This window comes from Mauremys reevesii, linkage group 18, assembly GCF_016161935.1.
Source record: "Mauremys reevesii isolate NIE-2019 linkage group 18, ASM1616193v1, whole genome shotgun sequence".
Taxonomy (NCBI): Eukaryota; Metazoa; Chordata; order Testudines; family Geoemydidae; genus Mauremys; species Mauremys reevesii.
The window spans coordinates 408369-427576 of NC_052640.1; the positions used below are offsets into that span (position 1 = coordinate 408369).

The 19208-nt window shown below is 45.9% G+C and overlaps 1 protein-coding gene and 1 long non-coding RNA gene across 2 annotated transcripts in view; one reads left to right on the forward strand and one right to left on the reverse strand.

The window, feature by feature from the left end:
• The first annotated feature begins 4424 nt into the window (after positions 1 to 4424).
• Positions 4425 to 19208, forward strand: part of LOC120386119 (solute carrier family 2, facilitated glucose transporter member 11-like) — a 47352-nt gene continuing 32568 nt past the window's right edge. The window contains exons 1-6 of the mRNA XM_039505005.1: positions 4425 to 4490; positions 8119 to 8217; positions 10319 to 10479; positions 13037 to 13161; positions 15504 to 15633; positions 17016 to 17164. Coding sequence (XP_039360939.1) covers positions 4425 to 4490; positions 8119 to 8217; positions 10319 to 10479; positions 13037 to 13161; positions 15504 to 15633; positions 17016 to 17164 — 730 coding nt within the window. The remainder of the gene's footprint in view (positions 4491 to 8118; positions 8218 to 10318; positions 10480 to 13036; positions 13162 to 15503; positions 15634 to 17015; positions 17165 to 19208) is intronic.
• The window catches only part of LOC120386122, a 42467-nt gene continuing 33379 nt past the window's right edge, over positions 10121 to 19208 (reverse strand). The window contains exons 3-4 of the long non-coding RNA XR_005589542.1: positions 15806 to 15879; positions 10121 to 10550 (exon numbers count right to left, since the gene is read on the reverse strand). This is a non-coding gene — a long non-coding RNA (uncharacterized LOC120386122). The remainder of the gene's footprint in view (positions 10551 to 15805; positions 15880 to 19208) is intronic.

Below are 19208 nucleotides of genomic sequence, written 5' to 3' on the forward strand. Positions count from 1 at the left end.
ACACACAGGCTGGGACATGCCCAGCTGCAGAAAGACACAGACACTGAGATCAGATCTGCATGGGAAGAATCAGCAAGGGAATTACCCAGCACTCAAGTGCACTCCCCCTTTGGGGTGCAAACCCAAAATTTTGTTGTCTTGTACTGCACAGAGACCTACACAGCGTGAGCTCATGGAAATCACCTTTGTCCCTCAATGTGGAAGAAGATGTGCACAGCTTCCCCCCTAGCCTTCCCCAGTTATGAATTGGACAAACTGGTTTAAAGAAAACAAAACAAGTTTATTAACTAGAAAGAATAGATTTTAAGTGATTATAAGGGATAGCAAACAGATCAAAGTGGATTACTGAGCAAATAAAGCAAACATGCAAACTAAGCTTAATACACTAAAGAAACTGACTACAAGTAGTAATTTCTCACCCTAAATGTTGCTTAGTTGCAGATTGCAGAGGTTCTTGAAGACAAGCTGCTCTTGCTTGTAGGTTAAAACTCCAGGTATTTCTTTCACAGGCCAGACACCTTTTCCAGACCAGGCTCAGCTCTTCTCCACCCCATCAGTCCTTGTTTCTTAGATGTTCTCAGCAGTCATCCTGGAGGAGGATTCAGTGAAGAACCAGTGAAGATTAACTCACTTCACTGCCTTAAATTGGATTCACATATGGTGGGAATCTTTTGTTTCCCAGTGTGGTCCCCACCTCCTATTAGTGGGAAAAGGTCCAGTACTGGGTGACATGATCACATGACCCTGCAGTGTCAAAGCAGCATCCCAGAAAGCTTCTCAGGAAGGGGAGAGATTAGCATATTCAAAGTCAGATTGTTCTCTCTAATGGTCCATCCAGGCTGATTGCCCACTGTCTGGTGGGCATTCCCCAGGTGCAAACACTTTTGTATATGATATATAGTCAATATTCCTAACTACAGATACAGAAATGATACATGTGTAACCCTTCTGCCGGGCCGAAACGATAACAGCAAGGGCTGGGTTCAATACATAGGGGTCCCTTCCCCACAACATAATGCAAAACCAGCTCGAGCCCCCACCCAGTGACCTGGGAAAATCTTACATACACCCCTGGGCGCCTCGAGGAGACAATACTTCCCCTCTCGCAAGCACAGAGTCTTGGTATAGCAGAAAAGGTTTAATTACATGATAAACAACAAGCATTAAATTGGGAAAATACCTCAGCTAGAGTTCATAGGTCAAACAGTGAGCAAAGACCCACCCCAGCAAATTGGGCCGTGTCCTTCTCTCTGGGCCCTTGAGTCCAGCAACCCCCAAATCACCCACAGTCCCAAAAGTCCCACAATCCAAAAGTCTCTGTCCCGGGTCAGTGCAGCCCCAGAGTTCAAGAGTCTCTCTACAGAGGTCCCCCTCCCCAGCCTGGGTAGAAAGGGGCACATTACGTGGTTTCAGGGCCAACTGCCCTGCCTCTTTGTGGGGTTCTGCTTCCACTAGTCGTCCCCGCAAACAGCTCAGCTCCGCTGGCTCTGTGGGCTGCTCCACTCTGCCAGATGCTCTGGTCCACCAGCTGTCCTGTGAGCCACTCCAGCCGTCCTCGCGAGCTGCTTGGCTCCACTCACCCAGTGGCTGCACAAACTGCTCCACTCCGCTCTGCCAGCTGCTCTGCTCCACGGTATTGCTTCAGGCTCCCCCACTCATTAGCACAGTACTCAGTGCTCTCAGCTCAGCAAGTCCAGCTCTTCAGTGATTTCAGCTCTTAGTGATTCCAGCTCATAGTAGGGGAGCCCCAGTGCCAGTGAGTTCAGCTCAGTAACCTGTATCTAGACTCTTAAGGGAGTCAAAAAATTAACTCTGACATTCCACAGTGGAGAAAGGCATAGATGGAACTGGTGCTTCTGGCTCACACAAGGAGCCTGCACCACCCAGTACAGATATCTGTCCCCAGCCTCTCTCTCTTGACTGGGTTTTGGAACCCATGTCCCTTGTCTAGCAAGTGCTATTTAGTTGACAATGAAACCCTCTATCATAAGACAGTTTTGTAGTTCCTCATTTACTTAATTGGGATGACAACATTTTATTGCTCCTGCCCCAATAACAACGAAATTGGGGCTCCCATAGCTGTGAAAATAACCATCCCAGGCTGCTGTGCGGTATGTTAAGTGGGGTGGGAGTGCCAATGCAAATAACTGAAATGCTAATGTGAATACTTGAAACTTCTTTCTGCACTCCCCATAATCTACCACCAGATGTCAGGGTAGAGCTCATCCTGACTCTGCTTACACATGAATACAAATAGGATAATCATAGTCAGTACATCATAACCTTTCCAAAGATATCTCACATGACCCTTGCATGGAACACATCTTAGTTATGCCATATTCATATCAGAACAATATCTCTATGGTGTGTAGGGTAGACCCAGGTACAGGAGCTAGCCAGTTCTCTTCATCAACAGCTGAGTAGCTCCTCCAGGCTCTAGCAGCAGCTGCTGCTCTTCCCGCCCTCTTGGCAGGAAGGCTGATTGCAGTTACTCCAGTAACTGTACTTTTAGTGTCGAAAACAAGACACTTGGAAGCCTTATCCTCACTGCAGGGCTGGAGTCACCTCCAAAAGCTGACAGAGACAGGACAGACCTTCACACCCTTCTACACTTTTGGTGGCCCACTAAGTTTCTCAGGAATTTAAGCTTTAATTAAAAAAAAATAGTAAGTTTCTTGCCCTTCTGTTCTTGAAGGAAACCCTCTAACCATAAAAACAACTGCAGGATCTGTGTCTTCTTCATCAGGACAGACATTATGGCCTGTGTTCAGGAGGTCAACATCAAACACCAGTGTGCCCCATTAATGCACCACTAATAAGTTAGTTGTCATTGGACGTGACTACACATTACTATAGCAGAAGGTAGCCTAAGTATATCCTACCATTTGGTACCAGCTCATGGCTGCAGCAAAACTGACAGGAGCAATCCGTTCATTGGCAACATAGTGCAGAATAAATTCCCTTTTAATGTCTGCTTTTAGCAGACGCCCCACTAGTTCTTCTGTAGCAGACCATTGTGAAACCATCTTTCCATGCTTCTGCCTGGTTGGAGGGCAGGGCAAGTGGCCTTAAGGTAAGTAAGCCATTATTCTATCTGGACAATATATAGCTACTAATGAACAACTAGGAGTCTCATATTCTAGTAGTTGTGGATGAGACCATAAATTCCCACAGCAATTACATGCATTTATCCTTGCTAGCCATAACCTATTTACCCCTCAACAGCCTAATTCCTATTTTAGTAACGATAATTTACTTTGCATGTATGGAAGAGGTGGCAGGATACTTTTTATATGCTACTGATTGCAAAAAGGAGTACTTCACCTCTAGTGCCCGGTGTGTATCAAGACTAGATTAAATTAGTTTGTTTTCTAGTGCAGAAGTTTTCACATCACAAAAAAACCCTCCACTATAAGTGGCCTATTTGTTGGCCACTCTGAGCAAAGAAGCCAAAAATTACTTGTCCATGAATAATTAAATCACTACTCAGCATTAGAAGGAGTCCCCATGTAGGCAGGGCAGGGCACATTGGTAAAGCAATGTGAGGAAAACTTGTCCTGCCACTGTCAATGCTGTGTGTCAATAGAAGACTTCAGCACCAGGCTTGTCATTCTGGTGTCTTTCATAAGCAACAAGCTTATACAAAAGGAAAGGAAAATAAAATGTTATTGTAGCTCATCTGTACCCAGTTCAGCTGCTCTGCTGACTATCACATGATCTTTCATTGGCACTTTGCCTAATTCAACCGGGATTAAACTAAATTTCAAAAGTGAAATTAAGAGGTATAGAGAAAGTTTAGTTATATTTTTGTTCCAGGCACTGGGTGTCAGATTAGCAAATTGTTGTTTGCTTATAAATAAAGTATTGTTAATTTACAACTAAGAGTCAAATTCTGTCCTTGGATTTGCAGCCACAATCCCCACTGACATTAATGGAAGCTCCATGAGCATATCGAAAGATAGAATTTGAGGCTTTTATTATTCAACACTCACTCAGAATGGTCAGTCTCCAGTGACCTTCCTATATACATGACAAAATGGTAAAGGAAATACTGGTCTGCTGAGTGCTGAATCTCACCATCCTCCAGCATGGCTAAGAAACCTCTCAGCAAAGTTGCTTGGGGACAATAAAATAAAATAAATAGATTCCTTATTATTTTGAGCGTTTATCCCATACTTTTTAAGCTTCCAGTATTTACAGAATCTGATAGTAATTAATTATCCTACCTCAGAGCTGGTGCCATGTGTTAGTTCAGATCTGGCTCAGTTATTCTAGGCAGTGAGTTAAATCCTAGTCAGATGAGAAGCTCATTGCTTCCTACTTGTGCCTGAAGGGCCAGCAGATTAAAGAGTTGTGTTTAGGGACAAGGTCTTCTGGTTTCACACTTTTTTATTTTATTAACTCCACTCTTCAGCCTATAATCAATGGAATGCAGTAAGCAAACTATTACAGGATCATCAACAGTGGGAGACTTGACAGCAAATCACAAGGTAACTGTCCTTTTGCTTTCTTTACTGGCCAAAATATTGCCCATAACTAACAGGCAGCTAATGTGCATGTTTCCCTGAGTGACTGAAATTAAGGGATTTTTCACAGTTTAATGTCAAAAGGTTTATTGAGAGAGCTCTTCAAACTGTGACTTTATGAGAGGGTTGAACATTTCCATAAGAAAAAAACTATTCCGAAGGGAAGAAGCTGGAGTTCTAGAGCTGGAATAAAGAATCCTGATTTTCTTACATTAGCACTAATAGCAAATAATAATAATTAATAATAACTTCAGTTTCTATGGCACCTCTCATTCTTGTACTGTAGCTTGTTAAAGTGTGCAGGGGAAATCTAATCCAGCCTAATACTAAGAATGGAATGCCAGTCTCTGCTGAAAGGTCCTAGAAGCCCCAGCAAGGTAAGCAGAACTATCCTTACTGTTAAAGATGCCTGCAGGGTATGGAGTTTTGTAACTTTCCTAATGATTTGCAAGTGAAACATTCTCCAGTTGTTTTCTGCTGTACCTTTAAATCAGAATCTCACAAAGGAAATAACTAGGCTTATAAGGAAATGGATTTGAGATTTTTCTCCCACATAAAGGGAGGTTGTCGTGGAACTTTTCTTGAACTTTTCCTTAGCCCCACCATGAAGTTAAATGGAGCAGCCTTTTGGTTAGTGTCATATTTCTAAATGGATGCAGTAATGTCACAAAATGTCATGGCTGGGCAGCTCCCACAACAAATACAGATGTGGTTCCTCCTTTGAAGAACATAGCTCTAAACTCAACATGACATAGCAAGTGAGAGTTATAAACAGACAGAGAAGGGAAGAAATGGGCAAGGAAGGACAATCATCAGATCACACAGTTACTTGTATGACATGTGTGTACCTTATTGATTTTGTTACTTTTTTTAAAAGAATAGAGCCCTTTAACCATGTGGTGTTTAATCTTGCCTCCAATACCAGATGTTCCTTTAGGGATCTTTTCAGAAAAAAAAAATCAGAACTGAACTAGGAGTCTCAGTGCAGATTATAAGAAGGATTCAATCCAAAATGTAACAGCTTTAGTTCAAATTAAATAAGGCAATGAATATGCTTCCATAGCAATAAAATAATAATTCTTATCAGTTTGTCTGTAGAGTTCCAAGTACACAGAAGGTTAAAATCCCTGTCTTACAGATGGTAAACTGAGGCACAGGGTGGTTTAAATGGCTTACTCAGGTAACACAAGGAGGCAGTAACAGAGTTGGGAATAGAACCTGTGAGTTGTGGCTCCTGTTTCCATACCGAGCCTGTTGAATTGCACTGTTCCTCAGTGATGCTGCATTTTTGGAGGGCTTGGTCTGCATAACTGTTATTATTGTTTACTCAGCATCAACGATTTTTTTGTGTCCATATGCTGTAGGTCCAGAACAGTGACCTTATGGCTGTGGTAGGTGCTAACAGAAACCTTTTTGCCTTAGAGTGAATACAGTGTTGTTAGCATTGTAAAGACTTGTCGTGCTCATAAGAAGAATGTGGGGACATTTCTAAGAGTAGAAGCCAGTAATGAGTTAATCCATCAAGTGATTAATTATAAAAATAATAATTCTGTACAATTACAAGTAAGAAATCATGAGACAAGAGCAACAGTTGGTGGTTGTTGTCCGATTTGGCTGCAGCACTGTGCGAGTCACACGGAGGTGACACGTAACCATTGAAAGTGGGGGGAGGAGCACAATTTAAAGTTTTGGCCACACTCCTGAACAGCTCACATCATGGCCCACCATGGGCAGGCACTCCCCTTACCCTCAGCCTGCCTCCCTGCAGCACCCGGCTGTTGCTCTTGCCTTCACCCAGCCTCCAAAGTCAATTTATTGGCTCAGCTCTGCCAGCGGCCGTGCAGGAAAGGGCCCGGTGGCACCAGGGGCGGCTCTAGACACCAGCGCGCCAAGCAGGCGCGTGGGGCGGCACTTTCCCAGAGGGCGGCTTTTGGCTCCGGTGGACCTGCCGCAGGTATGACTGCGGCAGGTCCACCGGAGCCCGGGACGAGCGGACCTGCCGCAGGCATGACTGCGGCGGGTCCGCTCCTCCCTGGCTCCGGTGGACCTGACGCAGGCATGCCGGCGAGAGCTCAACCGGAGCCGCGGGAAGAGGGGACTCGCCGCGGGACCGCGGAAGGGCGGCGCAGCGCACCGCGTTGCTTGGGGCAGCCTACTGTCTAGAGCCACCCCTGGGTGGCACCATGTGACCAAGCATGGGGTCAGCTCTGAATCAACGAAACCCACACGTGGGAGCCCCTGGAGGCTGGGTGGTTTCCAGCCTGACTTCCAAGGTCCTGTTGGCTGGAGCTCCTGTGCATTAGCCACTCCATGGCTCTGGTTATATCCCACGAGGTCCCTGAGTGAGTCCCAAACAAACACCAGGGCAGGTGCCCTGCCCCATGGGCTGGCGGTGACCCCACTGTAGGCCCAGCCCTGCAAGCCTCGGGCAAGTGCGGAATTTGCCCCACACGCGTGGCCCCATTGGCCTGGCTGGAGGGTTGCTGAGGGTCAGCGCCAGCATGAGCTGAACCTGCAAAGGGGGAGGACAAAGGAGGAGCAGCTCGCTATTGCTGGCATCTCTGGCTTTGAAATAAACTACGTGCACTCATGTTTTGAACCCCCTCCCTGCAAAAAAAAAAATATATATATATATATATAAACTGTGGCAGAAATCTAGGGGGGGGGCGGCATGTGTCCCCGCGTGTCCACCCCCACACAACACCTCCAGATATGGGCCATAGTGGGCAACCTCCCTGTCTTCAGCACTCTTAGTTGCTATTAGTAATGATCTTTTTTCTAGCTGTGAAAAGAGAAGAGCAAGAGGCAACAGAACAATTCTGCATATGGTTAAATGAAGGCGCAGTTCTAAAACCACTGTTCTCATTAAAAATAAAAGTACAGAAACACCCTGCAATGGCTGGTGAGAGTCTTTTTGCACAGAACGGCCTCATGGGTCACAATTATAGAACAAGGGCCTTATTTCTGCCTCTGCATTTCAGTGCAAGAGAAAAACCTCTGGACCATGGGTTGATCCTTCATGGCTCTATGCCCCCTTGTTGTTTTTTAAAATATATCATTAATGTTAATCCATTAATAGTTAAAAGCCATTCACCTCTATTAGATATGTTAGAACCTATCTAGATAGACATGCCTTTGTGAGAACCAGGCGTTGTATCAGCTTAGGCAGTCACATGCCCTCAAAGTACCAAGCAAAGCTGCTGTTCTGTTTCCTAGATTCCAGCTTGCCACTTAGGAGATGTGTGCAACTATTTGGTGTTACTGAAAGGCAGTGTGTGTTACCATCTCTGCTCTAGTTTCACTGAAGCTGTTCCTGCATTGTCCTTAACATCACACAGAACGGCTTTTGAGCCTCGGATAACTGTTCACATCTAATGGGAACACTCCTTGCCAAGCCAAGGGGAAATGCATTTTCTACCACAGACTTACGTGAAATGTGGCTAGGTCTCTACCTAAATGCTCTGAGTCCAGACATAAATGATGAATTGGTGTTCTGAATTTTTCTCCCAGGCTGGTTAGAGACTGAAATGACACTAATAGTCTAGGCTCCATCATGTCTCATGCCCTGGTTATTCTTTGTTTCTTTCTATAGCTGCCCAGCTGGACACTGTTTCTGGCTGTTTGTGCTGTTGGAATTGGAGGGACATTTCAATATGGATATAATGTTTCCATTATCAATGCACCCACCAGGGTAAGGCACCATCTTATTGTTCCCATTCTTGTGCATTTTGGGCCCCATCCTGTTCTGCTGATCTCAATGGCAAAACTCACATTGACTTCCGTGGGAACAGAAGGAGACCTTTAATTTGTAGGTTTCTGGATGATTCTCTGAGTTTCCTACCAAGTTTCCAGTGAGTTTGTGTTTCAGTTACATATAACATTGATTTGGTCCATGTCTGATCAATACAGCAGAGAGTGCCAACTGACAAGTAATCAAAGGGACATAATCCTCTTTTGAGGTCTGTTTCAAGGGAAGGACCTAGATGATAAAATAAATCTTTTCACCCTTTAACTTCTGTGGCTGGCTTAGCACAAAGTGTTACAGGCAGGATCATGGCAGCTGATAGAAAAAGACATTTTTAGGGGGTCAAGAAATGTTGGGTTTCTTTATACCTGAAAATGTTCCTCAAAAGCTGTCACCCAACTTTTAGCTTCTGCACCTGCTCTTAGTGGTCTTGAGTATCCTGCATATTTACCACAGAGGACCCAGAGAGAATTGGCCCTGTGAAAAAGATGGTTGTGCATTTCTGCTAACAGCAGACCTATTTTCCAATTAAACTATGCAGCTTTCATTTGTTATAACATGTAATTCTTTTAGTATGGTTAAAATACACTAACCATTAAAAGGTAAGTTGTATGCTGGAAAGAGAGCAGGGGGTATGAAAATAGTGCTGTTTGTCTGCTTTTTGGATTTTTTGCTGACCAGAAACTATGAAGCACACTGATTCCAGAGACTCTGCAAATAAAATCTGCAGTCATTTCACAGTGGTAGGCATTGACTTCCTCTCTACCTGGGGGGTGCTCAACCCTCCGCCTCAGACTCTGACCCCCACCCCCCTCTTCCCGCCCTTGCTCTGCCCCCACTCCACCCTTTCCCCCAAGGCCACACACCCCCACGCCGCCTCTTCCCACCCCCGCCCCTGAGTGCGCCCCTTCCCCACTCTTCTCCCTCCCTCCCAGCTCCTCCTGCATGATGCAGAACAGCTGAACTACAGCAGGCAGGAGGCGATGGGAGGGAGAGGGAGAAGTTGATCAGCAGGGCTGCCGGCACAGGGGAGGCGCTGGCTGCTGGGAGGTGGTAAGCACAGGCTAATTTTTTTCTGTGGGTGCTCCTATGGGTTGATGCCTATGATTTGGGGCATCTAGGACTGAGACATGGGTAGTGGTAAAACACTATAAGCCAGTAAAAACGGGCTTAGAATGAAATTTCCATTGGATTCACTCAGTGTGTAGGTGAACAGTTTACAAATAAATGAAGGGCATATGTCCCAAGGAAGAATACTTAGGGTAGCCAAGACAACATTACTATGAGTCCTGGGATCAAATTAAGAAAAGGAAAAGACTGATTATCAGGATCAATTTCCTAACAGTGAGATTTATTGAGTTGTGGAATAGCCACCCCTGGGAAGTGACATCAAAACTAAACAGGCTAAAAGACTAAAAAGGGAACAAGCCTGCATTGGCTTCTTGGGAGATGAACTGTATGTGACCTAATAGGTCTTCTCCACCTTAGCTTCCATCATTCTGACCAATGTCTGGAGCTTCTTGACAGACTCAGTTAATAAAAACCCATGAGTAACTTTCCAAGACTAGTATCACATCACTTGTCTGAGTAATGCAGAAATCCTGTCCTACTCTGAGATCTACATTAAGGGGGGGATTTTGAAAAGTGCACAAATGACTTAGGAGCATGAATCCTATTGAGTCACGCCCACCACACCCCCTTCATTCAGAAGGATGTGAACGCTCTTTATGAACTTTATATGGAAGGATAATTGACCCACTACTTAAAGGCAGTTGCCCCTGAGATAAAGCATGACAGCAACACTGCACACAATAGTCTTTTGGAAGTAGGGAGACTATCTTTTGGCTGCACTAGTGAGTCAGAATTCTGCTAATTTGTAACTAGTTAGTAGGATTTTTGTGTAACACAGCTCTACGGGGAATGGCTGATATTCAGTAAGATGTTTTCCCTTACACATGTTGGCTCTGAGGATGGGATCTCAGGCATTTGGGCTAAGTGATCAATTGTTTATTGAGATGCAAGTTGATTCACCACTCTGCATTTTCAGCACATCCACAAATTCCTAAATGAAACTTGGAGCAGTCGCTATCAAATGGAACTGAATCCAAGCTTGCTGACTCTCCTCTGGTCTGTCATTGCGTCTATATTTTCCCTTGGAGGTCTGTGCGGAGCTCACATCGGAGGCAGCATAGCGATTAGATTAGGCAGGTGAGTTAAACATCAATGGAAGGTTTGGCAGCAAATGGATGTTTGGCCTGTTTTCTTTTCCTTTTTTGTGACTGGAAAGTGATAAAAGCAAATGGAGAAAGAGCTTAGAAGGAAACAGGCTTTATCCAGAAGACTCTTCCAGTTACCTAACTAGAAACAGAAATCAGTATTAGCTAATAAGGAATGGGGACTTCTACAGGGACATGATCTCCAGGGTAGCCTCCAGTCACATGAACTTGGAAGAAGAGCTCTGAATTACAACCCGCCAGTTCAGTTCCTCTTATCAAACCCTTATTTCTCCATATCAAATCAGGTCCCTTTATATTTAAGCATATGTGCACTCCATGCAGCATAAAACACATACAGTTACATAGAGAACATAGACATTGTAGGCATGTGCACACGCACCCTGCATAGATATACAACCTGCACACTAGTATACACATGCTGCCAGGGTTGGCCCTAAGTGTCCTGATGGCCAGGGTGGAAAACACCCCCACCCTCCGCCTGTCTTGGGGGGGGGGGCGGAAAGGAGTAGAACAACAGGGATGTGGTGCCCAGGATGGTGGGTAAGCTTTATTTGTGTTGGGTTTTTCAAAGCGGCAGCTGAGGCAGCAGGCACCAGAGCAAGGAACAGTGTCCCATGCTCTGAGAAAGGAGTCTTCTGTGAACATGACTGGGCCAAGGCAGGTGACTGACTGGGACCAGGACCTAGAGTCCAGCTCTTACCAGCCCTCTGGGTGGGGGGAGACTGGCAGCCTCTTAATAATGGTGGAACACACAGGCTGCCACAATCCCTCCTGCCCCACAACAGCACATGGCCCAGGGCACCTTGCCCAGCTCCACTCCCCTGCCATTAGGGTTACCAGATGAGAGGGAGCCGAGTGCTGCTGGCGGAGCAAAAAAAAAAGGAGTACTGCGAAATATCGGGACTAATTGCGTCCCAACCAAAGATTGGTTGGGACGTGGGACAAACACCTAAATATTGGGACGGTCCCAATTTTATTGGGACATCTGGTCACCCTACCTGGCATCCCCACCTCATTCCCTCCCATCCCTTTGGGCTCTTCCCATTCCCTCCCAGTCCACTGCAGTCCCAGAGCTATGCTCTCCTCCCAGGCCCCATTGCACAGGGGCACCTTGCCCCACCCTCCTGATGAGCTCGCTTTGCACAGGGAGAGCTGGGGAATAGGGGCAGAACGGTGTGTGGAAGGGAATGTAGGAACTCTGACTTTCCAGGGTGGCCAACTCAAAGGAGAGGCTGCCGGTGGGAGCCAGACCCACTCAATGAGAGCCACTGGAGTTGGCTTGCAGATACCTCTCTTCCTTGGCTGGGCAGGGACTGGAGCCAGGCCCAGTCTGGAGGTTCTACATCATCTGCTCCCTTCTCTCCCATCCCCAGGGATCTGGTGCTGTTGTATTAACAAAGGTGCTAACATAACCCAGTCACTGTCCAACAATAAACAGTGTTAAATGAGGTCCAGGATTGGTATACAGAGACCTCAACCTGCTTAGTACCATGGCAAACACACCATTAAAAATTCCTTTAACCTTTTATTAAAGATACAGAAAAAAAGGAAAAACAGTTAAAACATTTGTTTTAATAACATCCCTTGTTCCCTTCCCTTTAGCTGGAGAGAGTTTTAGAAGGAAAAATCCCTTGTCTGGCAGTCTCTTACATGATATCAAAGATGATAATACCTGTCCTTTGGGGAAAGAGAAGAAGTTAGTTGATACAGGCTGGAGCTGCTGTTAAAGTGTGATTCTATCTCATCTCAGTGGGTGCTGGGATTCAGCTGGAGCTGGTAGGGGTGGTGATGTGATCTGGGTCCCTCTCTCTGGCCCAAAATGGTCAGGACATCCCTCAAGACTAGTATGAAGAAGGTCTGGGCTGCCAGGAGATGGTGGGGGTGGCAGCTATGATGGGAAGCTCTATCCAGTAGCCTCCATCTGTTCGTCCTTATTTTCCCCACAAAGTCTCTTTCTTTAAGGACCCAAAAAGGACTGATGGGTGCAACAGCTCATTCCCTTATCTTTTTTACACCAATTAGGCCTAAAATCCAACATACCAGTTTTGGTTCATTAATTTTCAGTTCCATGTCTTCTGTTTTTGCCAAGCATGATTTCAACATAGTCCTTAAACCATATCAATAGGCCTTTCTGTTTAGACTAATTGAGTTTTTTCTGTCTGCTTTTTGTACCTTTTCCCATCTATGTAAATTTATAGCCCCAGTAATCACAACACTGCCCAGGGCGGCCACCCTGATCACCCGTCCTTTGAGCCAGGCCTGCATGCTGCAAAGAATGCATATGCTTCACAGGGATTCCATAAACACCTTGCATGCAAATAAAGAAACACTCCATGTGCATGAGTGAGATCACATACACACACATTATTAGGCATGTTTGTTTTTAAATATAAAGTAGGCAGGCATCAGGTCTCCCAATTTCCAGTGAGTACTGTATTGTTGAAATGCAAAGCCTTTTCTCCATACTGTTATAAGGCATCTTTCTTATAACAGTATGTTTCTGTGACCTTTGTTATTTTTACTTTTAGAAAAGGAGCTCTTCTGGTGAACAATTTCATAGCGATACTGGCCTCCATTTTAATGGGGATCAGTTTTCCAACAGGATTGTTTGAGTTATTAATGGTTGGCAGATTTTTGATTGGCGTAAACACAGGTAAATGCATTTCTCTTCTTCTTGCCTTTAATAAACTATGGTGAATGGTATTAGAACATACAATTCTAATTATTATTATTAATTATAATCCTTTAGATATTGCTGTAAATGTACATGTTGCTTTACAGACTTGGAGACAGTGATGTTCCCCTACAATCGTTAATGTAAATGCTACTAAATTTGAACAATATAGAATATCACTGCTACAAACTTGTTTCTAGTCTTCTAGACTTTTTGCCCAGTAATCTCTTTTCTATCAAAATCCAGTGCCTAGCACAACCCTACTGCTATGGTATTGGCCTGGTTGTAATATGAACTCATTATACTGGTAATAATGGCAAAGAGAACTGTGTCAAACTGACAATATCCTGGACAAATCTTATGGATTTAAGGTAAGTTAAACCTTACTGAATTAAATCTAATTCAGTAAAGTTTAACTTAACACCTTTGGGGTCCACTGTATTAAAAATGCAATTGTGTATATGTTATTGTGGAATTGTATGTAACTCCTCTAGGGGGTGCCAATGTAATTCCTCTGGCCCCTTTGAAGCCACTTCCCGGAGAGGTTCGCAGATACTACTTCAAACTGGATTCTCTGGGGACCAACAAAGAAAGAAAGGGTTTTTGAATAAATATCCTGGTTTTAAACAGGCTCAGGGCTTTCTTCCTGATCTAGTAAATGGATAGGACTCCGGGTCCACGGAGGGTCCCTTATATAAGAGTTGGAAGAACTGGTCTACTGAGACCCTGTAAAACTCAGTGCTTGTTTTGAACTGAAGTTGTGATGAACTTGGAATCACAAGGAAACCCCTTGGCTGGGGTGTTGAAGGACTTCTCCTGCCAGAGCCCATGTTAGGGTTGGGGTGATCTCTGGTAAGCTTATTAGCGTGCATGTAGGTTCGTTTATTGTCTTTAATAGGTTTTCAATGTAGTGCTCTTACCTTAAGAATAAAAGAGGCTTGCATATCAAAGAGCTATGTGATAACTATAACTGGGCAGTCACACTATTATCCATCTCTGAAGAGAAAGCAAGCAGGCCTGCTTGAGCAGTCTGTCTCTGCTGGGAACAACACAGTTCAGGCAAGGAACTGGTCAGCCTGGAGACATCTCAGTCAGAAGGGAGAGAGGCTGTGTCTCCACCCAAGAGAGGTGGCAGCCAGGGGAGCCAGGAGCCGGAGTGCGGTTGCCACTGCTAAACCACAGAGTGGAAATACGGGTGCAGTTGCCCTGAACTGTGACAAGAAACACTTCTGCTCTGACATACAGAGAGTGATGATTTAAACAATAGTCTTGGCAGTGGGATCCCTAGCTCAAAAAAAATCAGCAATAGATTGTGAGGCAAAAGGGAAGATTGTAAGGGTGGTTGAGAAAGGAATAGAGCAGGCTGGGTAGATTCTCGCAGCAGTAACATAGAGGCAAAAGAACAAGGAGAGGAAAAACTCTGACAAGATCAGGGCAAGGCATCTGTGTCAGGAAATAGCATGAGAGTTAAGGGGCTAATCTACATTACTGTGCAACATCAGTGCAGCTGCACCAATGCAGCTGTGCCTCTGTAGCATGTCTGGTGAAGACACGCTATGCTGATGGGAGAGTGCTCTCCCATTGGCATAATTACTCCACCTCAACGAGAGGTGGACGCTATGTGGATGGGAGAGCATCTCCTTCCAACATAGCGTGGTGTAGACAGCACTTTAAACTGATGTAAGTTACGGTGCTCGGGCTGGAGTGGGGAGGTGTCATTTTCACACCCCTGAGTGACGTAACTTACATCAACCTAAGTTGTAGAGGAGACAAGCCCAAGGTGAGGTGATATCCAATAAAAGATTCACCCACCTTGTCTCTCTCATATCCTAGGGCCGATACAACTACAATAACACTACAAACAGGAAATCGTGTGACAGGCAAAATACCTCATCATATGTTGCAGCCTACTGTGGAAAAGACATGTCATGGTAGCACAATGCACCAGAAGTCATCCTAGGGATCATGGGACACTCCCGCTAATGTGTGTTCCGTGACTCACTGTTTTGGCAGCAATGAATTTGGTCCCACATATTCAACAGTAAAATAGGTCAGAATGCTTTAAGTGATTCACAGGCCCTTTGAAGTTTTAGGGATGACTAAAACAGGCAGTTACAAAGTGGCAAGAAGCCAGGACAAGCTAATGTTCTGCTAAGGGAGTCTCAAAGCTGCACACATGCCCCTGGTAGTCACTGTCCAAGTAGAACATGGTAACAGGACAAAGTGCCTTGGACACAGGTCCATACAGAATGTTGTTTACCAAGTCAAAAGCTAATAAGGTTTAATTTATAACAGGAAAATGTTTCCTCTTCTATTTATAGGTGTTGGCATCTGTGTGCAACCACTCTATATAGGGGAGATTGCCCCAAAACATCTCCGAGGTGCTATGGCCATGGGCAGTTCCATATTTTTGACTGGAGGAATTCTGACAGGACAAATAATTGGTCTAAGGTTAGAAATATAGTCCTTTAGTACCTTGAAATTACCAATTTCTAAAAGGCAACCAAACTCAGCAGTCACCTGCATTAGTCATCCAGCTTCTTCCCATGGCTGTCTCTGTAGGGGAAAAGGGGGGAAATCCCTCCCATACTCACATTGATCAGCTAACTACTAGGTAACTTACATCATGTATCCATCCATCTCTAGGGTCTCCATGTGGAATCATTCTCTCTTTAACTGAGTCAGTCATAGCGGCAGCTGTAAATTAGATACGTTTATATGCTGAGATGGTATTTCTGCAAGCGTCTAGCTGACGCTTTAGCGCAAAACAAGACAAGCGAGCTGAAACATGCAATTGAAAAGGGTGGAACTGAGAGTAAAGGAATATTTGGTTACATGACATTCTGATAGAACCAGAAGGACCTGCACATTAGAACATAAGAGCAGCCAGACTGGTTCAGACCAAAGGTCCATCTAGCCCAGTATCCTGTCTTCCTACAGTGGCCAATGCCAGATGCCCCAAAGGGAATGAACGGAACAGGTAATCATTGAATGATCCATCCCCTGTCACCCATTTCCCAGTTTCTGGCAAACAGAGGGTAGGGACACAGAACCTGATCTGAGGATATCAAAATTAAACATTTATTTCACTGAGTTTACGAAAGGCTTCCAGCGGTCATATCAGCCTCTCATGGCTCCAGTACTCTGAATAATAGCACAATGTCTGCTGCTTCTCCCGTCCAGTGCCCAGAACCTTCTGAAGTCTTTTTTCCTTTACCTTATCCCCAACTCTTGACCTCCTTTTCCCGCACTGGCCATGAAGTCTCATCAGTGCTTTCCTATACCAATACTACACAGTTAAAAGGATCACAAGGGTAAGGTGGCCACTTTTAAGAATTTGTCCTTGTAGCATCTGTTAACATGTTTAAAGCAGCTATCAATATTTTAAATCCCATTGCATTTTTAACAAGTTTACATTGCCCAAAATACATCATGATGCAGGTCCCAGACATAAGCTGAATGAATTCCTCATGTTTTTAGCTTGTTCTAAATTTAATTTCACATTATTGGAAGGTCCTGGCTTGGCAGGTCCTGGAGGCTGAGGTCCTTAGAAATAGTGCAGCATAGACAACAGCAGGGCAAGTTTCCCCTGTTGATTTGTCCCAACTCTTAGTGTGTGGTACCTAGTTTAGGGGTGAAGAGGCAGTTAATTCTCCCTATGCCATTAATTCTCTTGCCTCTCTGTTGAAGCTGACAAGAAATGGGTGAATTTTGTAACAGGGAGACATTTCTCCTAGGAACTGGACTATTTTTCATAGGATCAGTATCTCATTTCTAGCAGGGCACTGAAAGGCCATCAGCAGATACTTACTTTATTTTTGTTTTTCACTCAGGGAATTACTTGGTGGAGAAAAGTATTGGCCTTTCTTGCTTTCCAGCAGCTGTTTCCCAGCATTAGCCCAACTATTCTTTCTCCCATGGTTTCCTGAAAGTCCCAGGTACCTTCTTATTGACAGAAGGGATGAGATGAAATGCACCAAGGGTAAGTTACAGCACTTACTCTTTCCTCCTATCCCTTGGAAACCACAAGATGAATATATTTCGCTCCTCTCTCTTCTCTTCATCTCCCCTGCACAAGTCCCATCTCCCTTCCCTCTCTCAAGAGAATCCTAAAACCCTACAGCCCATGTTCCTTTCCCAGCAGGCTCACAGCCCTGACACTTCTGGCTCACCTGACCTCATCTACCTGCTCACATCCCCCTGGCTATAGGTCATTTCCCTCTGAGCTCCATGCTAGTTTCTTTGGGCCTATATCCTGACCACTGAATATATGCCATTGTCCCCTGCAGGAGGGACTGGGCACTGCCTTGGCGATGGGTTAGGAACTGGCAGGAAGGAGCGGCAGGAGGTGTCTGTCGTACAGGCCAGCAAAGGAGATGGGTTCTTGGCAGGATTGGTGTTGCCAACTCTTCCTGGTGGGAATTGGCTAGAGCCAGTCTGTGATGATCTGAGAAGCAATCCTTTGCATTTCAGCTGGCCTGGGGGAAAACCTGTTTGACTGACTGTCTACTTTTCCCACCTGCCAGCCTCCTGGGGAAGAGCAGCCAATCAGGGCTGCTGCAGGAAGCAGGCAGAGCTCTCCCCTCTCCTCAGGAGCCCAGAAGACATTTTGGGGTAGGGGAGGGAGCAATTTATACCATTATTACATGAGGGGAGGGAGGAGCAGAAAGAGCTAAGCAGTTCACAACAGCTCTGCTTTCTCCTCCTCTCTCTCCCACTGTGAATAATGGGTCACTCTGCTCCCTGTTCCTCTCCCTCCCATCCTGGAGAGGGTAAAGGACCCCTCAAGCTGCCCCCCTGCCTGGATGGGGGAGAAGAGGACCATACCCCACCTATCAACCCCTCTCCTGAGAGAGGGGAGTGAAGAACTCCAAGAACTGCAGGAGGAGAAGAGGTGGGAGGGTGAATAATTGCAGGGTTGGGCAAGCATGACTGCCAATGTGGCCTGTTACTTCCTATTCAGCCAAGGGTGGCTCATTATAAACTTTAGGAAATGGCCATTCCACAAACCAAACAACAACAAGAACAAAACCCCCAAACATGGGGGGCTTGTCTATTGATGTAAGAGTTAATATGGGGAAAATTAATTAATGGATCTTGTATGCATTGTGCAATGACAAAAACCAAAACCAAAACAACCACTTTGAGAGCAGATTGCTTCTTTTGGCCATCCCAAGAAAAGAAAAGGAATGTGATAGTGGGTTGAGGCAAAGCCTCCAGTTTTAAACTGTTTGGATGTTTATCACCTGGAGAACCATGTTGTGCTCCTGGCCCAGATATGGACTGGCCATAGAGCTTCCTTCTGAGCAAGATACACACAAGATCAGGGGTCAGCAACCTATGGCACATGTGCCAAAGGTGGCACGCGAGCTGATTTTCAGTGGCACTTTTCTAACGGCTTGGGGTCCCATCTGCTGGCCCCCTGCCAGCCAGCCCCCTGCCAGCCGGGGTCCTGGCTGCCGGCCCTGGGGGCTCTGCTGCTGGCCTGGGGTCCCGGCCACTGGCCCCGCTCAGCTCACTGCAAGTCTGGGGTTCCGGCCACCGGCCCCCTGCCAGCCGGGGTCCCAGTCGCCGGCCACCGGCCCCGCTCAGCCCGCTGCTGGCCTGGGATACCAGCCACTGGCCACCAGCCCCCTGCCAGTCAGGGTCCCGGCCACCGGCCCCACTCAGCCCGCTGTCAACGTGGGGTACCAACTACTGGCCCCCTGCCAGCTGGGGTCCCGTCCAGCGGCCCCACTCAGCCCGCTGCTGGCCTGGGGTCCCGCCCACCAGCCCAGGGCTCTGCTCCTGGCCTCAGGCTGGCGCTCTGCAGCTGCCCCCAGCTGTGGCCCACTGGCCCCAGCCTTGGGCAGTGAGGGGTGCAGACAGGGGCAAGAGGGGATGCAGCTCAGCACCCCCACCTTAAAAATTGTTCCAGCACCACTGGGATATTTTTAAGTCCTCATTTGCTGCGTATACCACACCACGTGGAACAGCGCACTGGGTTTGATGTTGTGTGTGCTGTCTGTTGCAAAAAAAATTTCTGC